This window comes from Pelmatolapia mariae, linkage group LG8 (genome assembly GCF_036321145.2).
Source record: "Pelmatolapia mariae isolate MD_Pm_ZW linkage group LG8, Pm_UMD_F_2, whole genome shotgun sequence".
Classification (NCBI taxonomy): domain Eukaryota; kingdom Metazoa; phylum Chordata; class Actinopteri; order Cichliformes; family Cichlidae; genus Pelmatolapia; species Pelmatolapia mariae.
In genome coordinates this window covers 25,454,396-25,471,852 of record NC_086234.1, presented here as the reverse complement: position 1 = coordinate 25,471,852, position 17,457 = coordinate 25,454,396, and the positions used below count along the sequence as shown (strand labels likewise).

The following is a 17,457-nucleotide window of genomic DNA, read 5'->3' as shown; positions in this document are numbered from 1 at the left end:
AGTCAGCAGGTTGGTTTCCAGGGGGGTTTCTCCAAGCCGAGTGACTCCAACGCCACGGCGGGCGGCCTGCTGAGTGACTCCAACGCCACGGCGGGCGGCCTGCTGAGTGACTCCAACGCCACGGCGGGCGGCCTGCTGAGTGACTCCAACGCCACGGCGGGCGGCCTGCTGAGTGACTCCAACGCCACGGCGGGCGGCCTGCTGAGTGACTCCAACGCCACGGCGGGCGGCCTGCTGAGTGACTCCAACGCCACGGCGGGCGGCCTGCTGAGTGACTCCAACGCCACGGCGGGCGGCCTGCTGAGTGACTCCAACGCCACGGCGGGCGGCCTGCTGAGTGACTCCAACGCCACGGCGGGCGGCCTGCTGAGTGACTCCAACGCCACGGCGGGCGGCCTGCTGAGTGACTCCAACGCCACGGCGGGCGGCCTGCTGAGTGACTCCAACGCCACGGCGGGCGGCCTGCTGAGTGACTCCAACGCCACGGCGGGCGGCCTGCTGAGTGACTCCAACGCCACGGCGGGCGGCCTGCTGAGTGACTCCAACGCCACGGCGGGCGGCCTGCTGAGTGACTCCAACGCCACGGCGGGCGGCCTGCTGAGTGACTCCAACGCCACGGCGGGCGGCCTGCTGAGTGACTCCAACGCCACGGCGGGCGGCCTGCTGAGTGACTCCAACGCCACGGCGGGCGGCCTGCTGAGTGACTCCAACGCCACGGCGGGCGGCCTGCTGAGTGACTCCAACGCCACGGCGGGCGGCCTGCTGAGTGACTCCAACGCCACGGCGGGCGGCCTGCTGAGTGACTCCAACGCCACGGCGGGCGGCCTGCTGAGTGACTCCAACGCCACGGCGGGCGGCCTGCTGAGTGACTCCAACGCCACGGCGGGCGGCCTGCTGAGTGACTCCAACGCCACGGCGGGCGGCCTGCTGAGTGACTCCAACGCCACGGCGGGCGGCCTGCTGAGTGACTCCAACGCCACGGCGGGCGGCCTGCTGAGTGACTCCAACGCCACGGCGTTGGAGCACCAATTTCAGTTCCAATATGTGAAGCAACTGAAATTGGTGCTGGAGGACTTGACTTTGGCTTTGGAATCTTACACTAATTCCACAGTCCTGACACAATAGCAAGAAAACTGCTTTGCTCTTGAATAAAACTCTTAACTTCAAGTTATGTGTTTATTTGTCCTAGTGATCAAGGGACTTTACTTCTTTCAAACATTTTAGTCATTTCCATAGAAATCCTAAACCAACTAAATTATTGGTATAATTTGAGTAGGTGGTGTTCAGTTCTGGGTGGTTATTTTATATTTTAAATTTAAAAAAAGCCCAACAAAAAGCTTGTTTACCGAAATGCCAAGAACAATCAGAGGGAAGGGTGGTGAGCTCATTGCTTATAGGTATGACATGAAAATGATACAGACCTCAAAGAGATAGTTCCTAGTAATGAAATAATATCCTTAAATAAATAAGCTGAATTTTAACCTACAAAACACCAACCTTCATAGTGGCCAGTAGCTACATGTCAATTTACTATGTGTGCACTAAAAGATGGCAAAAATACAGAAATTTAAATTATTTTTAACTTGAGCAGAAATGCAGAACTCCTGAGGTTTACTACGTGGATGTGCACCTTTAAGGTCTGTGAAAATGACCTTGGCAATTTACATAAATATATTATGAAATGTTATTTGCTACAGTGTAATTTGGTTACCTTTAGTTTCTGACTGACCACTTTCTTCCATGGTACCAAAAGAACTGTGCCTTCCGTAGCAAAATTATCTTCATGCATGACAATACACCATCTCATGCTGCAATTATCTGTCGCATTGGCTACTATGGGAATAAAAGGAGAGAAACCCATGGTGTGGCCCCATACTCCCCTGACCTCAATCCTATTATTTTTTTAAGCATCCTCAAGCAAAAAGGTCTGTGGGTGAGAGGCAGTTCACATGAAAACGGCAGCTGTTGGAGGCAATTGTGATATCTTGCCTTATCTCTCCACATTTAATGGATGCAAGAACTGGAAAGCTTATATGAAAGGGTCCTATGTTAACATGTTACATAAGTTTGCCTGTCAATATGTTTTTGATATAGCTTTTGGTTCTAAGCCGCTGAGCCAAGTACAGTATCAGTGTTTGTACTTTGTTGCTTCCCACCTCTGCTTATACTTTAAACTATTATCAGGGTGAAAACGATTCAGGTTTCATTAATAACACCGCCAACATCTGCTGTACCACTGAAAACTTGTGAATTTGTCAGTTCACACAAAGTGATGACAGTGTTGAGACTGAGTGAACTGTCACATTTTCCTGTCAGTTTGTGGCCCAAATCATCCCCACTGCAATCTGTGCATGTTTCAAATGTCCAAATACCTCACACTGCGGTATAGGTTGGTATTAGGCCTTCTGCATAAAGAATGGTCTTCCAATGCTGAGGTTTTAGATGTGTTTTGGCAAAGTCTAATCTGGCTTTTCTTTTTTCTTCAGACTTATTCTTTACACCTTATGGTAACAGTCTTCTCATTATAGTAGCCCAACAATAAAGGACACAAACCTGGAGAATCATTTTGTTATATTTTATAGAGGTTTATATTTACTATGGAAAGGATGCTGTGATCATCCACCAGTCTTCATTGATGTCCAGGCCTTTTTATGATAAGCTCAGTATGAACACCCCCCCCTTGTCCAAACCTTTGATTTTGCAATTCACATAGTTTTCCTTTTAAAAAAAAAACAAACCAAAAAAACCCATCCTTTTTTGCCACCTATAGATGTTCTAGTCCTGCTGACCTTTCCATAAAATATAAAAATCTGCACTTTAATCGCATATAATAAGAATTTCATTTCAAATTATGAAGAGCCAAATATATGAAAGTAGTGCCAAAAAAAACACTTGTGGACCTAACGATGGATCCCAGCAGTAACAATTGAAGCTCTGAGGACAGGAATCAAAGGATAGATGTCATTTTATTTCCTCAAATACAGATTTAAGATGTTCAATGACATTATATAAAAGTGCAAAAAAATGTTGCCACATAGTTTTTAGTTAACGGTACATTACAGTGCACAAATTCCATAAAAATCGTATCCATTAGAATTTGGTCTTGAGCGCAGCAGGTTTTCAGTCAGTGTGTTGGATTGGTAACAAGGTAACTAAATTACACTAGCAAATAACAGTTCCTACTAGTGCCATATTTACAATATGAATTAAATCCATGTTAAGGAGTTCAAATAGTCATTTTTATTGTGTGATCAATCAGTGAGATCCCTAAAAACAAGTGCAGTCATTTTTTAGGTAGCATTGCCTGTTCACATGAAAACTGTTTCATTCTTTCATGTCCAAGCCACGTGCAGCATTTCCTCCACAGTCAGTAGCTTTTCTCTGGGTTTCCCACGGGGTTCACCTCTTTTCATTTCCACATTGTCAATCTTCTCCCAGTCTGAAAAAGTCACTGGTTTCACTCCTACAGAAGAGAAAAATCACATTTGGCTGTGGCTTAGTGGGAACTTCAGAGAACAGGATTATGAAACAGACAGGTCACTGTGTGCACTGAGATGATGACGACATACCTCACTGCTGCTGTTGCTACTGATTTATGGCTCTCTGTAGCAAATGTTTTGGTGGCATGCAGGATTTATTGCTAGTTTTGTTTTGTAATTTTCTCTTTCAAATCTCTCTGCGTCTTTGTTTTTGTTTTTTCTTGCTCTTCGTCATTTTACTTCTTATGTAATCATTTAATGAACTTCCCTCCTCAGAACACAATTTATTTTACTACTACGACTTTTTGGTGACTGTTCCAGCACTGAGTTCATTTTCCCTCGTTTTTAGTCCAACTGTTTTGGGTCCACGCACATTTACTTTCATGACTCTATACTGGCTCATAGAATAACAGCACATCTCGAGAGCACAGTTATAGGATGTATTGTGAATGAAAAACTAACATTTTTATACCTCTCTTTTCCAGCAGAGCACTAATGCTTTGTGATCCAGGCTTGGCAGCAGACATATCCAACGTTCCCGAGTCCATGTCCTCCACAATGGATCGTGCAGTGTCAAAGCTATTGTTCATAGTGGTAGCTATGACACCTGTGGGGCCTGTTTTAAGCCAGCCGCTACAGTACAGACCTACAAAGAAAAATGGAATCATTAAATATTATTGAAGTAATAAAATATAATATAATGCTTGTTCTTTAGAGTGTTTACAGAGTACCTGCAGCCTGTTTAACGCGGCCCATGGTGTTTGGAACGATGGCTTTGCGGGAGTCAAAAGGCACTGATGGATCGATGGGCAGGCTCTTGTAGCCGATACTGCTGACGACCAGGCCGCAGGACACGTCCTCCACTTCTCCTGTGAGCACAGCCTGGGCTCCCTCACCTGAACCCTGCTCACAGAGAGGAGATCAGCTTTAAGAAGGAGCAGCAGCACAGTGACAGGCACTTTTGGAAATCCAAATCCTGCTAACCTCCAGCTTGTTGATCGCCAGTCGGATGCCAGCTATTCTGCTGTGGCCGGGTTCGGCCAAAACTTCCACGGGGCTCCGGAAGAATCGAAAGCCCCAGCTACGGGAGGCCTTGCGCCGTCTCTCCTGCTCCTTTTCTCCAGGTACCTCCAGGGCCGTCTTCAGCATCAGCTCTGTCAGACGCTTTCTGGGCCTCGGCAAGTCTGACACAGCAGAGATACTTCAGCTTAAAATCGCCCTGCTTTGCTTGCATTTATAACGTACAAATTTTTAATCTTCCAATTTTTTTTTGCATAGAATAGGTAGTGAAAACAACATATACAGTGCTGTGCAAAAGTCTTGAATCATCCCTTATGTCTTTATATTTTGCTTCCATGGAGCCAGGACCTTCTTGTACATTTTAAAGAGCCTTTTTGAAGGTCTTTTCTTTGAACACTGGCTGCCTTTTAACTTATCAATCTACAGCAGATGAACTGAATCCCAAAATCATATCCTTAAGAAACCTGACACGGCACCTGAGAGACGTGACCAATCAATGTTCTGTACTTTGTACCATTTCTTCCCTCTCCTTAGGAAACACTAGTCCCCATGTCCACTCCTATACTTGTTTTTATCTTAAGGGATAAGATGCTTTGTGAATAACTTTTATCTTTCTCCTTACTTAGTCTTTTGATTTTTAGAGGAAATTCCAACAAAACTTCACAATTTTAACAATCTTCTTAGAATTTTGTCACTAGCAGCTACTCTTATACTTGGGAACTTTATGGACACATGCTGTGGTCTCATGACTAGTATTTCTGTATATGGCTGTGAATGCATGTGTTTTTTTTTTTTGTTTTTTTTTTTTACATACAAGCGTGCATGTGGTCTTTCAGTAAGTGATATGTGAGTGTTGCTGTGCATGCATCTTGTATGTGCACATATGCACAGATTAGAAATGGCTTTAAGTAACTGGTCTTTATAAATTTCCTGTAACTGCAAAGTTCTGATGTGCTGCTGCGACCACAGACTTGTCACTCCTGTAATGCAAGCTCAGCAGGCACAATTACAACACAGATAAACATAGCCAGCTTCTTTTACCATCCTTCACTGCTATTTATCACTAAAACGAAACATACGCTCAGGGTTATTTTAGTAATCTGTGACTAGAGTCAAGGTTATCGTTATAAATCTGAGAGTGCCTGTCATCATCAACCAGGCCAGCAGTATTTCTCTGGCAAGGACGAGGCCAGGCTAAAAGGTCAGTACAATGCTGTGGGAGGGTGGGGGGGGGGGGGGGGGGGGGGGGGGTGTGTGTTGCACAATTCTGTTTTGCACCCTAACCTGCAGGTTCCCACACAACAGCAGAAAACCTTTCAAACTATAGCCAGCAGCAGCAGCAGTCTGGGCAGGTTGGCAGTTTCCATTCACCTCACAGTATATATAAGCTATACGTCTCAGCTGGGTATGCTGTTGTTAACCACAGCTTACATTTCTTCCTTCCTTTCAGCAGTCTTTCCTCTTATTCACATGTGTTACATGCACATGTAGGTATCTAACATGTTTTCACTGCTCACTTAAAAACACCAGGCATCTTTTCCAGCTGCACCAGAAAAATTGTAAAAACACTGAAATTTACAGATCTTAAAGCAGCCGAAACTATGTAAACATTTATTGCTTATAAAGACACAGCAGGTCAGTTAGAGGGGAAAGCATGAAGATAAAGCTGCATGTGGTCTCACCTTTAAGAGCCTGTTTGACTCCATCAAAATCAGCCGCCACCAAGTCCGGCCTGGTGTCCGGCAGGTTCACCATTTCTCTGAGCTCCTGTAGAAAAGGAGCATATGTTATGGTTCGCTGAAAACATCATTCAAAACATAGAGAATCTCTTTTGGTAAAATTCTGGTGAAATTATATTTACTGCAGTACCAACAATGACAGCGAACATATAAGAGGGGTGATGATCAGACAAGTTTGAAACAGTCTGGCAACAACAACCAAACTGTTTTCTGAGCAGAAGTACTCATTTTACAGGAGAAACCTCTGATTTTGCACAGGGTGACACTGAAAGATTGAAGAATAGTTCAAATAATATGGGCAGAAAAGAAAATAATGTGATGTTGATCTTGTTTTTTTTTTCACTTTAAACTACAAGATAAAGCTACTCCCTGCAGAGGACACATTTTCTACCAACCTCAGCAGTAACATTACAAGGTCACTGACCAAGTGTGCATGAAAGTGCTCTGGCTTTCTCTCATATGTGGGAACTCTTAAAGCGGACTATTATATTTTCCATATTTTTATTCTTTATTCTTGGACCCAGCTGTAGTAACTTTTAATAGTTAAATAGTTGAATTTTTTACCCCCAAAATTAACAAGTGGAATTAAAAAAGCGAGCCAAAGCTAACACGTAAACAGGTCATTAAAAAAAAAAGAAGCTAAAAACTGCTAGAATTAACAATAAACATTAGGCAAAAATGCAGATAAACAGTTGGTTAACATTTGCACAGTGGCTAAAAGGTTCAGTTTGTACCACTCCAATGGATTAAAATGAAGCCTTCTAATAATATTCTGTGTGTCTGTGGTGTTAAGAAACAAAGGTTTTGGAAGATGTGGTGTGGAGATGAATCGTGATCTGAGGAAGAGGCACTAGAGAACATATTATTCTTTCCTATTATGTTGTCTTTTCTTTCCGACACACACCTTGATTGTGCAAGCGATCTGAATGGGTCCTCTTCTGCCAACTATCAGCACCCTGCGGACCTGGCTCTCTGCCAGAGCCTCCAGCGTTGGTTGCGTAATGTCAGTTTTCTGCAGAAAAACAAGTTTGACAAGTAAATAAAAATTTCAGCTGGAAAACTGAACAGCTTTTTTTTCCAAGTGATTTGATTTGATTTATATTTATTGTTAGCTCATATTGCTGGTTCATACTGGAAGCTTGACTTACAATTTCATGGACAAAAACCCAACTTTTGTAATTTTGCACCATCACAGGCGTACAGACACATTTTAAAAACAATCAGTCAATATGTGATTGAAGTGCAGGCTTTAGATTTTAATTCAGCATTCTTTTACTAAACTTTTACATAAACTGTTTAAAAATTATACCCATTTTTATCAATTTTCAGAGGCTAACATCATTTTAAATATAAGAACAGTTTTTACTTCTTTACATTTGATGACTGCCTGCAGTTTAGAGCCCACGGACATCACCAAATGCTGCGCTTCCTCTCTTGAGAAGCTCTGCCAGGGCCTTTTTTCTTTTTCTTTTGGATAATGCTTTGGGCTTCACTTGTGAAGTGCCGACCAATTTGCAGAATTTGACTGACTCCGAGCAGTCACGTCATCGATAAACGTTAGCGATCCTGTTCCACTGGCAGCCACACATTCCCATACAATAAATCTCCCTCTACCACGCTTGACAAATATTATGGTATGCTCCATATACATCATTTCATTTAAAATCCACTTTATTGGTATACAGAGGCAAAACTACAGGAACTGTGTCCAACAAATGTGAGGTCTTGTATCACCTTTTGATATTTGTATGCCCAATTTCCCCACTTTAGTCTCACAAAGCAGCTCATCACCTATTTATTCCAAACTTCACTATTATAACTGACACCATGGTGTCCCACATCTACCAGTCAAGTATAAAAGGTCACTGTCATCTTTGACCTTTAATTTTGTGGTTATCAGTGGTGCTTTTGTATGAAATGACACACCAGAGAAACTTGAAGCTGATGAAAATGACTCCACTAAGTTGACTTTTCGCAGAGACTGTTAGTTGGGTTAGAGTTTTTAAAAGACGTTAGCTGTTTCTCAGCCCTGAAAACTTCCTGTGGTTAGCTCCTATACTTCCTATGATGTCATGCAGGCTGAGAGATGCTAGCTTAAAAAGCCAACCCCTGTGTACTTAAACTCAGTCCGAGCGGGTCAGAAGCTACTGTTAGTACAGGTCCCAAGGTTTAAAAGGAAACCAACTGAAATTATTAACAAAGTCATGTATTTGACAGGTATGTTGTCTCATGGTAAAGAAAATATTTTCACTATTTGAAAACATTCTGACTTCTCAAGGTGCATGACCCTACAATAATACATTTTACATAGCCTACCAGCCTTTTTAGGGGCCCTCATGTTCTTCTTCAGTCACATTTGCCCATTAATTCTTGTGTCAGGTGGAGGACTGATCAGGAAACTAGAAAGGTCAAACTTCACTTGTCAAAACTAGTGAAACTACTCTGTAGCACTATTTCTTATCTTATCTTTATCTATCGATGATTTTCTGTTAATTTTAGTTTATTTTTGCATTCTGAAACTACAACAGATAAAGACACAACATTTCTCCATTTGGCTTCACGCTGATGCAATTACACCCTGAAAAAAACAAAACAAAACACATTTTTGAGGTTTCAGCAACAGTGTTTTGCTTTTCATGCCTAACAGACAAACAAAACATTTCTGATTATTTAAGCAGATAAAATTCCTCAGCTTAAGCGGTTCTTTCATACATCTCAGAGCACTCAAGACTTGCTGACTGAAACATGTCTGCTCTTCCTGTTTTTGTTTCTTTTGTTCTAAATTTACTGATAACCAACTCACCTTTAAAATGTCGATGGGAGATAGCAGAATTCTTGCTACATCCAAGGCCACGTTGCCTTGTCCCAAAATGACTGCTGTTTCACAGCTCAGGTCTGGACTCAGCTGAAGAAAGAAATCGAACAGATGAGACAGAGAAGCAGTTTTACCTGACAGTTTTTCTTGTGACATGATCTAACTTTGTTGAGGCTCTTTTTGATGGATGGAAACATCTTGTGTGTTTATGTGAAACACTTACTTGGAAGTCTTACCTCTCGACAGCTGGGGAGTCCGTTGTACCAGCCCACAAAGTCTTTGGCAGAGTACACACCAGCCAAGTCTTCGCCTGGCACTCCCATGCTCCGGTTTCCCTCTGCACCATAACTCTGTCACACAATTTACAGAGTTCAACGGAAATAGATGATTATTTTTCACACGTTTAAGGTGAAGGAGCTGCAGTGGGCTTTCACATCCTTACCAGTACGACAGCGTGGTAGGCTTGCTGCAGCTCGGTGATGCTCACATTCTTGCCTACGTTCACATTGCCATAGAAACTGCAGCGTGAATGCTTGGCCGTTTGCGTGAATGTGTTGATGACGTTCTGAGGACAAGAAACGGTAAAATTTAAGTTAGCAAGCTGGACTCTCCATCTGTATTTCAATTCCACCTATTATGGGAGTAATTCTCTATCCAGTGGTTAATGACCTCAGGACAGCAGATGACTAAAGTTTGTTGGGGTAAACTCTGATTTAAGAAGATTTACATAAAACTTTACTATATTCCACTTTGTGAAGGTTTATTGTGCTTGTCTACAGTTTTATAGCTCCTGTAGTGGTGCTCAAACCCTTATTAGACTTATTTGGGAAAACTAATTCACTTTAATAAATGAAGTATACATTACTGTGTCCACATGCACACAAGAACTCAGATTTGAGTGCAGTGTTGCCCTTATGTAGCACACAGCATGGGATAACCTGCTTCAGATTTGCTCTCAGCTCTCTGAACACTCTGGCTGAAGTGAGGGCGCAGCCTCAAAAGAGTGGGCAGGAGATAAGACGCATGACGTCCACGCTCTACCCGTGAATTCGACAAGCCAGCACCTGCTTTATTTTCACATCTGTGTAATTAGAGACCCGGCGCGAGCAGACATCTGTGTTCTCACATGCAGGTCCAGTTTTTAATGCTGCAGTGCATTTATTTACAGTGTTATTATCTATTTCTGGAGACGATGCTTTAATAACTATGCCATATACAAAAGCCAGCAAAATGACTTCATGTTAGTTCCAGTTCAAAGTGTTTACCTGCAAACAAACAAGTACAGAACAGATCACAGAGCCCATTTTTTGCATGTTGTAAGAACAAAGAGTTCATAAAGAAGTTCTAACGTCTTCATGATAGAAGAGCTGGAGGAAAAAGGGATTTCCTTCACTTCACTGTTTGCTGATAAACTGAGAGGTTTTCTCTCAAATATTGTAGGGTCTTTGCCTAACAAAGTGCAGGCAGCTGACTGATGACTATATAAATAAAACTGAATTGAACTTTAGACTCGGACTGTAATAAGAGTACAGCTCAATGAGTGCAGTGGTTGCCACCTTTCACATCCCAGCTGCACTGAGATATGGAACAGAAAACATGGTAGATGGGACTATGTTAATTATCCTCACTGTAATTTTTAAATGCCAGTTTTATTTATATTATAAATACAATAATATACTTTCATTTGGGTGAACAGTCATTTGAAGATTTCAGGAGACGAAAGGCTGATGTTGGCGATGAAATGTTTGCATAATAATAAAAATAATAATGATGGAAGGACCAAACAATCTGTGTTGTTGAGAAGTGATATTGAAAATTCACAAATACCGATAATTTATTTAACTTTAGAAATGTGTGGTTGTTCAGAGGCTACTTAGACAGTAATGATAATCCTGTCTGAATATCGGCGCCTTAATGGAGCTGCTCATGTGGATCCTGCTGCTGTATGATGCCGCATATATTTAATAAAGACTCCAACAAACAGCTTTAAGCAAAAACACAAATTCATCTTTTGATAAGCAAAATATTAATGTATAACGGCAACCTCCAATATATTTGTGTCCTCTCCAGGGCTTGAATTTGCTTCATAGATGAATGTGGAACCCAGTTTTATTTATTATTACATTCTTGAGTTGTCCGTGTGGCTGCTTTAACAACTACAACAGCATTGTTTTTAACTCTCAATAATGCTTATGGAGCCAATGTTGCTTCTGAGAAAAATCTGATGTTAAGATTTGGGATCAGGAACAAAAACAAAAACAAAAACTACCAGAAAGAGCAAGACTGAGCTTGAAATTGTCAAGTATTTCAGTTGATCCTGATATCACCTCTACAACATCGTCTCTGCAGATAACCACATACGTGGACACAGACACACACACACGCATCGCATACACAGTTGTAACTTTCGCCCCCTTTCCCTGATGTGCAACAGTACCAAGTGCAATTTTTCCTACTATGACAAAGCATTTTATTCTGTTATGTACAGTATGTTATTCTATTTTATCTTCTCCCATTCTGTCGTGTTTTTCTTAAATCTTACTTTTCTTACCTTGTACTTTTTGCCGTGACCAGAAAATTTCCCACGTGTGGGATTAAAAAAGGTTTGTCTTATCTTATTACATTCAAATAAATCTGACAGTTAAGTCACAGGACACTGATACTTTTGGCTGCTATCTTGTTCACATGGGTTCGCTCCACATGATTTGGTAGATTTTTATGCTGGGTACCCCTTCCTGACCCAACCCCCAACAGATTTGTGTCTACTGGGATCAAACTGGGGATCTTTTCCAAATGTGTACACCACTACACTATGGGCCCACCGCTCTCTTACCTTTATGATAAGTGAAATTAAAAGCAGGGAACAGCTCAGCAGAAATATCAGACCAGACTAGATCGATTCATGCACTCACTCATGTGCTTTAAAGATGAAATCAACTGCTGCTTCACAAGAAATGGCTGCACGTCACCGAAAAAACACCTTGTTGTTGTTTTCGCATGTTTTGCCTGAGTATTGACTGAACAAAGAAGACACACTAGTGATTTAAAAGTCTTGGTGTATTACTTTCAAAGTAGTATTTCTGCTGAGCTAGGCTAACCACATCTCTAACCACGATTATATCAGACATGCGAAGGTGACATTATTGGTTATGGGAAACAAAGAAGACAGGTCTCGTTATTACCAGTATTCGTCTGTCATTATATTTGCCAGCATGTTAGGATATGTGTCCTGTGGAGGGTTGCGTAACATCGCTTTTGTTGTTCAGTTAAATTTCAATGAGTTGCGGTGTGATGATATGGAAATATAGCGAGCTTCAAACATTGCATTCAACCTCAGACATAAACGTGACAACACCCTTTCACTGTGATGTTATTCACACTTCTAATGGAATTTCACTTCACAGACTTATCTAACGTGTCTCTTTCTGTTTGACTGGTCTGCATTAACCACTGACTGGTTTTTATTTTCCATTAATGTTGCCACAGGTCGTTACACAGTCTGGCAAAACTAAACAGACTTTAAGAAACGGGTTTGTCTGAAGAGTTTCTTTTCCCAAAACAACACAATAATCCATGTGTTAAAAGATTTTCACTGCATCTGGTGTTAGAACTACTGAGGAGAAACTGGACTAATTATCTAAATGAATCTTTTTTTTCCTTTTTGCTTAAAAACAGGTAATATACAGAAAATGGTTTGAGGCAATTATCTGTTCTTTAAAAATCTATTAGAGGCAGACACCTTGACTTCAGGATGATCCGGGGCCACTCCGAACCTGACCAGGCCAAAGGGGACAGGCAGACGCTCATAAATGTCCACCTCAACATCTTGGCGAGCCTGAGAGAAAAAACAGAAACAAAATCCAAAATATAATGCGTAAAGCTTAAAGTGAACCGTTAATAAAAGGCATTAGAAAAAACAGAAACAATATTGTGTGGTTACAAAACTAACTGGAATATCTTTAGTTTTAGTCTTGAAATATTTTCAACACAGCCCAAAAATAAAAACCCTCAAAACCAAAAAAAACCACTGAAAATTAAATAATCTAATTTTTTTTTTAAACAAACCAATTAAAAAACTGTTTGAAAAAAGGATTGCTTGTTCATGTCATCTCTCTAAAAAAATCAACCACAGGACTTCTGGAATAAGATCCTTTGGAAAGATGAGGTCAAAGTGCAGATGCTTGGCATTAATGCATGGTGTGATGTTTGGTGAAACCCAAACAACCACAGGGTCTCAGCACAAAGACCTCAAACCAACTGTTAAGTTGGTGGTGGAGGGGTGATGATTTAGGTTTGATTTGCAGCCACCTTGCCATAAATGAGTCACTTATGAACTCCTCTGTATGACAAAGTGTTCTTTAGTCAAATGTGAAGCTGTCTGTCCATCAGCTAAAGCTTGACCAAAATTAGGTCACACAACGGGACAATGATCACAAACGCACCAGAAAACCTTCAATTGAACGGTTGAAAAGGAAAAGAATCAAAGTGTTACAATGGACTAATCACAGTCCATTGTAACACTGACTGAAAAGTATGTTGGGACCTTACAACAAATATGTATAAACCCTAATGAACTGCTTCAGTTCCTCCACAATGATGTAAACCACATAAAATCATACAGAGAATTATTACTTCATATTATTGCTCTTAAGGTTGGTTCTAGACGGCCACTGAGCCAACAGCAGAAACAACACATTTAAAGCAGACCGGCTCCTGAGCTTTTGGTTCACATTATTTATTTGCACACACATTAAACTCTTATTTGAAACTTGATAAAAATGAACATCCACCATTATATTAATATTAATTACTGTCACGTATCGAATGCAGCTTCCTTGTGCCTACAGTTTTACAAACTTGCTGAACTACAAACACAAAGTAAATAAAAATGTCAAAATGTAAGAAATTAAAATTTGATTTTAAAAAAGTAAATCATCAGAAACTGGTTATTATATTATATTTGTGCTGAATCAGACAACAATTAATATATGAATTTAAAATCATACAAACACACACACCAACACACACACACACAACATGAAAAACATCAAAGAGCCACAGTGCTGCATAGCCAATGCACATCGTGCTGCTGTGTATGGGGGGCATAGCTTGCAATGACATAACCTTGGGCTCAAAGACACAGCATACTCTGCAAGTTATTTCCAGTCATTTGTATGAGCATGTACTCAGTAGGCAGCTCAAAGGCTATATTTTGGTTAGTGTGTGATAGCATAGTGGTTTTGTGTACTAAGCAGGGAGAGAGAGGCATGCTCATTTGTTTGACTTTACATTAAAGGATGCTAGCCGGATTTGGAGAAACTAATGACTGACACACACACACACACACACACACACACACACACACACACACACACACACACACACACACACACAGGAAAATTAACATTTAATTAATACATAACTATTGGGCAATAAATTAGTTGTCATTAGCAAATTCATTTAGAATTGGACTGCAGCTATTGATTATTTTAGTAATTGAGAATTCTACTTATTATTACAGATTGTCAAAGAAATATTTCTGTTGTATTGTTAGTATTCCAAGTTATTCAAAATGTTCAAAATGCTTTCTTGCATTACTCAGCAAGCTGTGTAATTTAAACACTGTGGCACACTAAATTAAGAGTTCACCTACATACTTGCGCTTTTAACTTCTGGAGCTTTACTGGAGATTTTGTTTGCTATATAAAACAAACGGTGGTGGATGTAGCAGCTGAAAAATTCCCTTTTCCTTCAGGCTGGGCGCGTGGATCATTTTGTTCGATACAGGATTCCTGCCAGCTTCTCCTCAGTAAAGGTTTTTATTCTAATTACTGTAAAGAAAAATATCTTATCTCTGAGCTCACCATCTTGTTAATGGCCCTGCCTCTTAGCTGTTTGTGTGTCTCCATGTTAGCCAATGGCAGCATCATCACTGCTACTGTTGTGTTATCAGTCTTTGGTTTTGGAAAACCAGGGGGCTGCTTAGGCTTAGGTTGTAATACTGCAGATCTGTTTTTAGTCACAAACATTCATTCCAACATTCTTTGGATGTTGGCTGCCTTTTGGTTTTTTCTCTGTCGAGATGATTGACAAAATCCACCAACACCACTGGTCCTGTGTCAGATCTTTGGTGGATTTTTCTTTCCCCCTGCTTCTTAAGAACATAGCTTTCCTTTCCTTTTTTGTAAATGTGTTTCCCCCCCAGTAAATATATTTTCCTTTTTCCTCCACTTTGCCCAGTTTTTTTAAGGACATCCTGCACAAACTGACATCCCTGCCGCCCCATCCCTTGAGTTATCTGCCTTTTTAAGTGGTTTCTCAAACAAAAGCACTTTTTGAAGATGTTCAGGTATAATAAGTGGGCCAAAAATGAGAGTTTAAAGAAAACTCTTTAAAAAGCCTGGTGAACTAAGACACCTCTTTAACAATCACAAGACGGGCCGGCTCATTGGAAGAGCATTAAAAAGAAATCAAGGGTGGCTCAAGACTTTGGCACAGTACTACATATTCAGATATTTATCAGTATTGCCTACTATTACTCCTTGTATTGTGCGTCATAACAAGCAGTCCATACCTTGATTAGATGCTGTGCTGTGTAGAAACCTGCTGGACCACTTCCAACAATACACACCTTTGGGCTGCATGAGGACAATGAAGCCTTTCCACAGCCGCCAATACCTGCAAAAACAAAACACGTAACAAGGGAAAAGTTCACGTCTAACTCATTGGAGTTGCAGGAAAACAGCAAGGCCTTAGTTTAAATTAAATCCTCTTAGTGAGCTAAAAGGGTCTCAGTAAGCTAAGGCAGTGTAGTGTACAGCTACAGCCTACTCCTACAGTGTTTTAATGAAAGGCTAGCAGAGTAACGCATGCAGTTATACAGTATTTTGTTTTACTGATGCTGAGAGTTGCTTGATTTATTAAGTATTGCTGAGTTCAATCAGCCTGTTAAAGTTTCTTCAAGCAGGTGTGTAGATCAGCCGATAAGAACGCTAAGTTGGCTAAATTTTGTTCTGGGTCTGGCACGCGTCCACACTGAATATCAAGTGTATTACGAGTAAACATTTCCTGATTACCGCACCTTTGTGAAGTCGCGCTATCCATCCACCTCTTCCTGAGGTCCACAGCTTCAGCTCGGAAAACAGCAGTTTATGAGCGCCCATAGCTTCAGACGAGCTGTCTCGTTTTAAAGCATGAAACGCTTAAATCCTCTCCGTTGCTTTCCTTGACCGTGGTGACCAGCTCTGCATAACTGCCTCTCCTCTGAGCTTTGGACACTGAGCAGCGCTGAGTTCAGAAGCCAAGGTGGAAAACGCTTATCTTTACTCTTCCTTTTATTTATTTATTTATTTTTAAAGCTTCGTGTCCTTAAATGGCTAGCTAATGCTAATAGCGATTAATTATTTTACACATATGCACTTTATCACGTAAAACATTATTACCATAACAAACTGTTTTCAAGGCTGTACCTTGCGTGTCGGCCATAACAGTCCGTGGGAAACCGGCATTGACAATTAAAGTTCCACAAAGACGGCGTACAGATTAAGTATAAATTTGTGACTGTCAGACTTACGTCAAGCTATAATATTGTTAAATGCTGGTATGTATCTCAACATTGTCTTAACAAAAATTATGAGTTATTTGTAAGGGATCGGAAAAGAACTATTTTACCCATAAAACCATATTAAAACAGTGATTGGTGAAACAGGATACTTAGTGACCGCGAAGTTAAAGAAACCAGCCGAACAAAGCATTACACATACACAACACAAACAACAGAAAATATACAAAACTATAACAATACATTGCTACGCGAATGAAAAGGACTAAATTCAATAAGTTTGGGAGTTATTTGCTGTGGAATCTTGGATTTGCAGTGGGTTATGGGATGATGATTCCTTCAGCGTTAAAAGTAATTATAAGCACAATCTTGTACGTTGCCTTTTTACTTTTGTATGTATGTATTTATTTAAAATTTATTTATTTTAAATCCAAATAAAGTATTTTTAGTCATGATTTACCTTATAGCTGGCAGGTGGTTGGGTTGGTTCAAGGCTTAAAACTGTTTTCTTCAATGGAGAAAAGAAATCGCTTTATTAAAGCTTTTTTATGCTAGTATGTACCAGTACAATGTAACTTAGAACATTCACTCAAATACTTTGCTAAAATATGTGTTTTTTATGTAGGTATATGTGTCATCCCACTTTCAGCTTCTACTCCACTGTTTTGGTAAATATTCTGCTTTGCACCCCATCTCCTTTCTACCACTTAGTTTTTATTTTGCGGATAAATAGCAATACTATAGGTCAAACTAGCCGACATTATTTAATTAACTGAAAATAGCCATCCTGCATAATGAGTAAGTTAACTTTAGGTGTTTAAATGTACTCTTATTGTCACAGGT

General features: G+C 40.6%; 1 protein-coding gene across 1 annotated transcript; it reads right to left on the bottom strand.

The window, feature by feature from the left end:
* Nucleotides 1–2,976: 2,976 nt before the first annotated feature.
* On the bottom strand, nt 2,977–16,526 carry fdxr (ferredoxin reductase). Its single transcript, XM_063481643.1, has 12 exons — nt 16,135–16,526; nt 15,628–15,731; nt 12,793–12,888; nt 9,496–9,618; nt 9,290–9,403; nt 9,042–9,143; nt 7,143–7,250; nt 6,182–6,266; nt 4,464–4,663; nt 4,211–4,382; nt 3,952–4,125; nt 2,977–3,463 (listed from the first exon to the last, which is right to left on the bottom strand). Exons 1-12 carry the CDS (start codon nt 16,214–16,216, stop codon nt 3,333–3,335), a joined length of 1,491 nt encoding a protein of 496 aa, XP_063337713.1. The 5' UTR covers nt 16,217–16,526; the 3' UTR covers nt 2,977–3,332.
* Nucleotides 16,527–17,457: the final 931 nt, after the last annotated feature.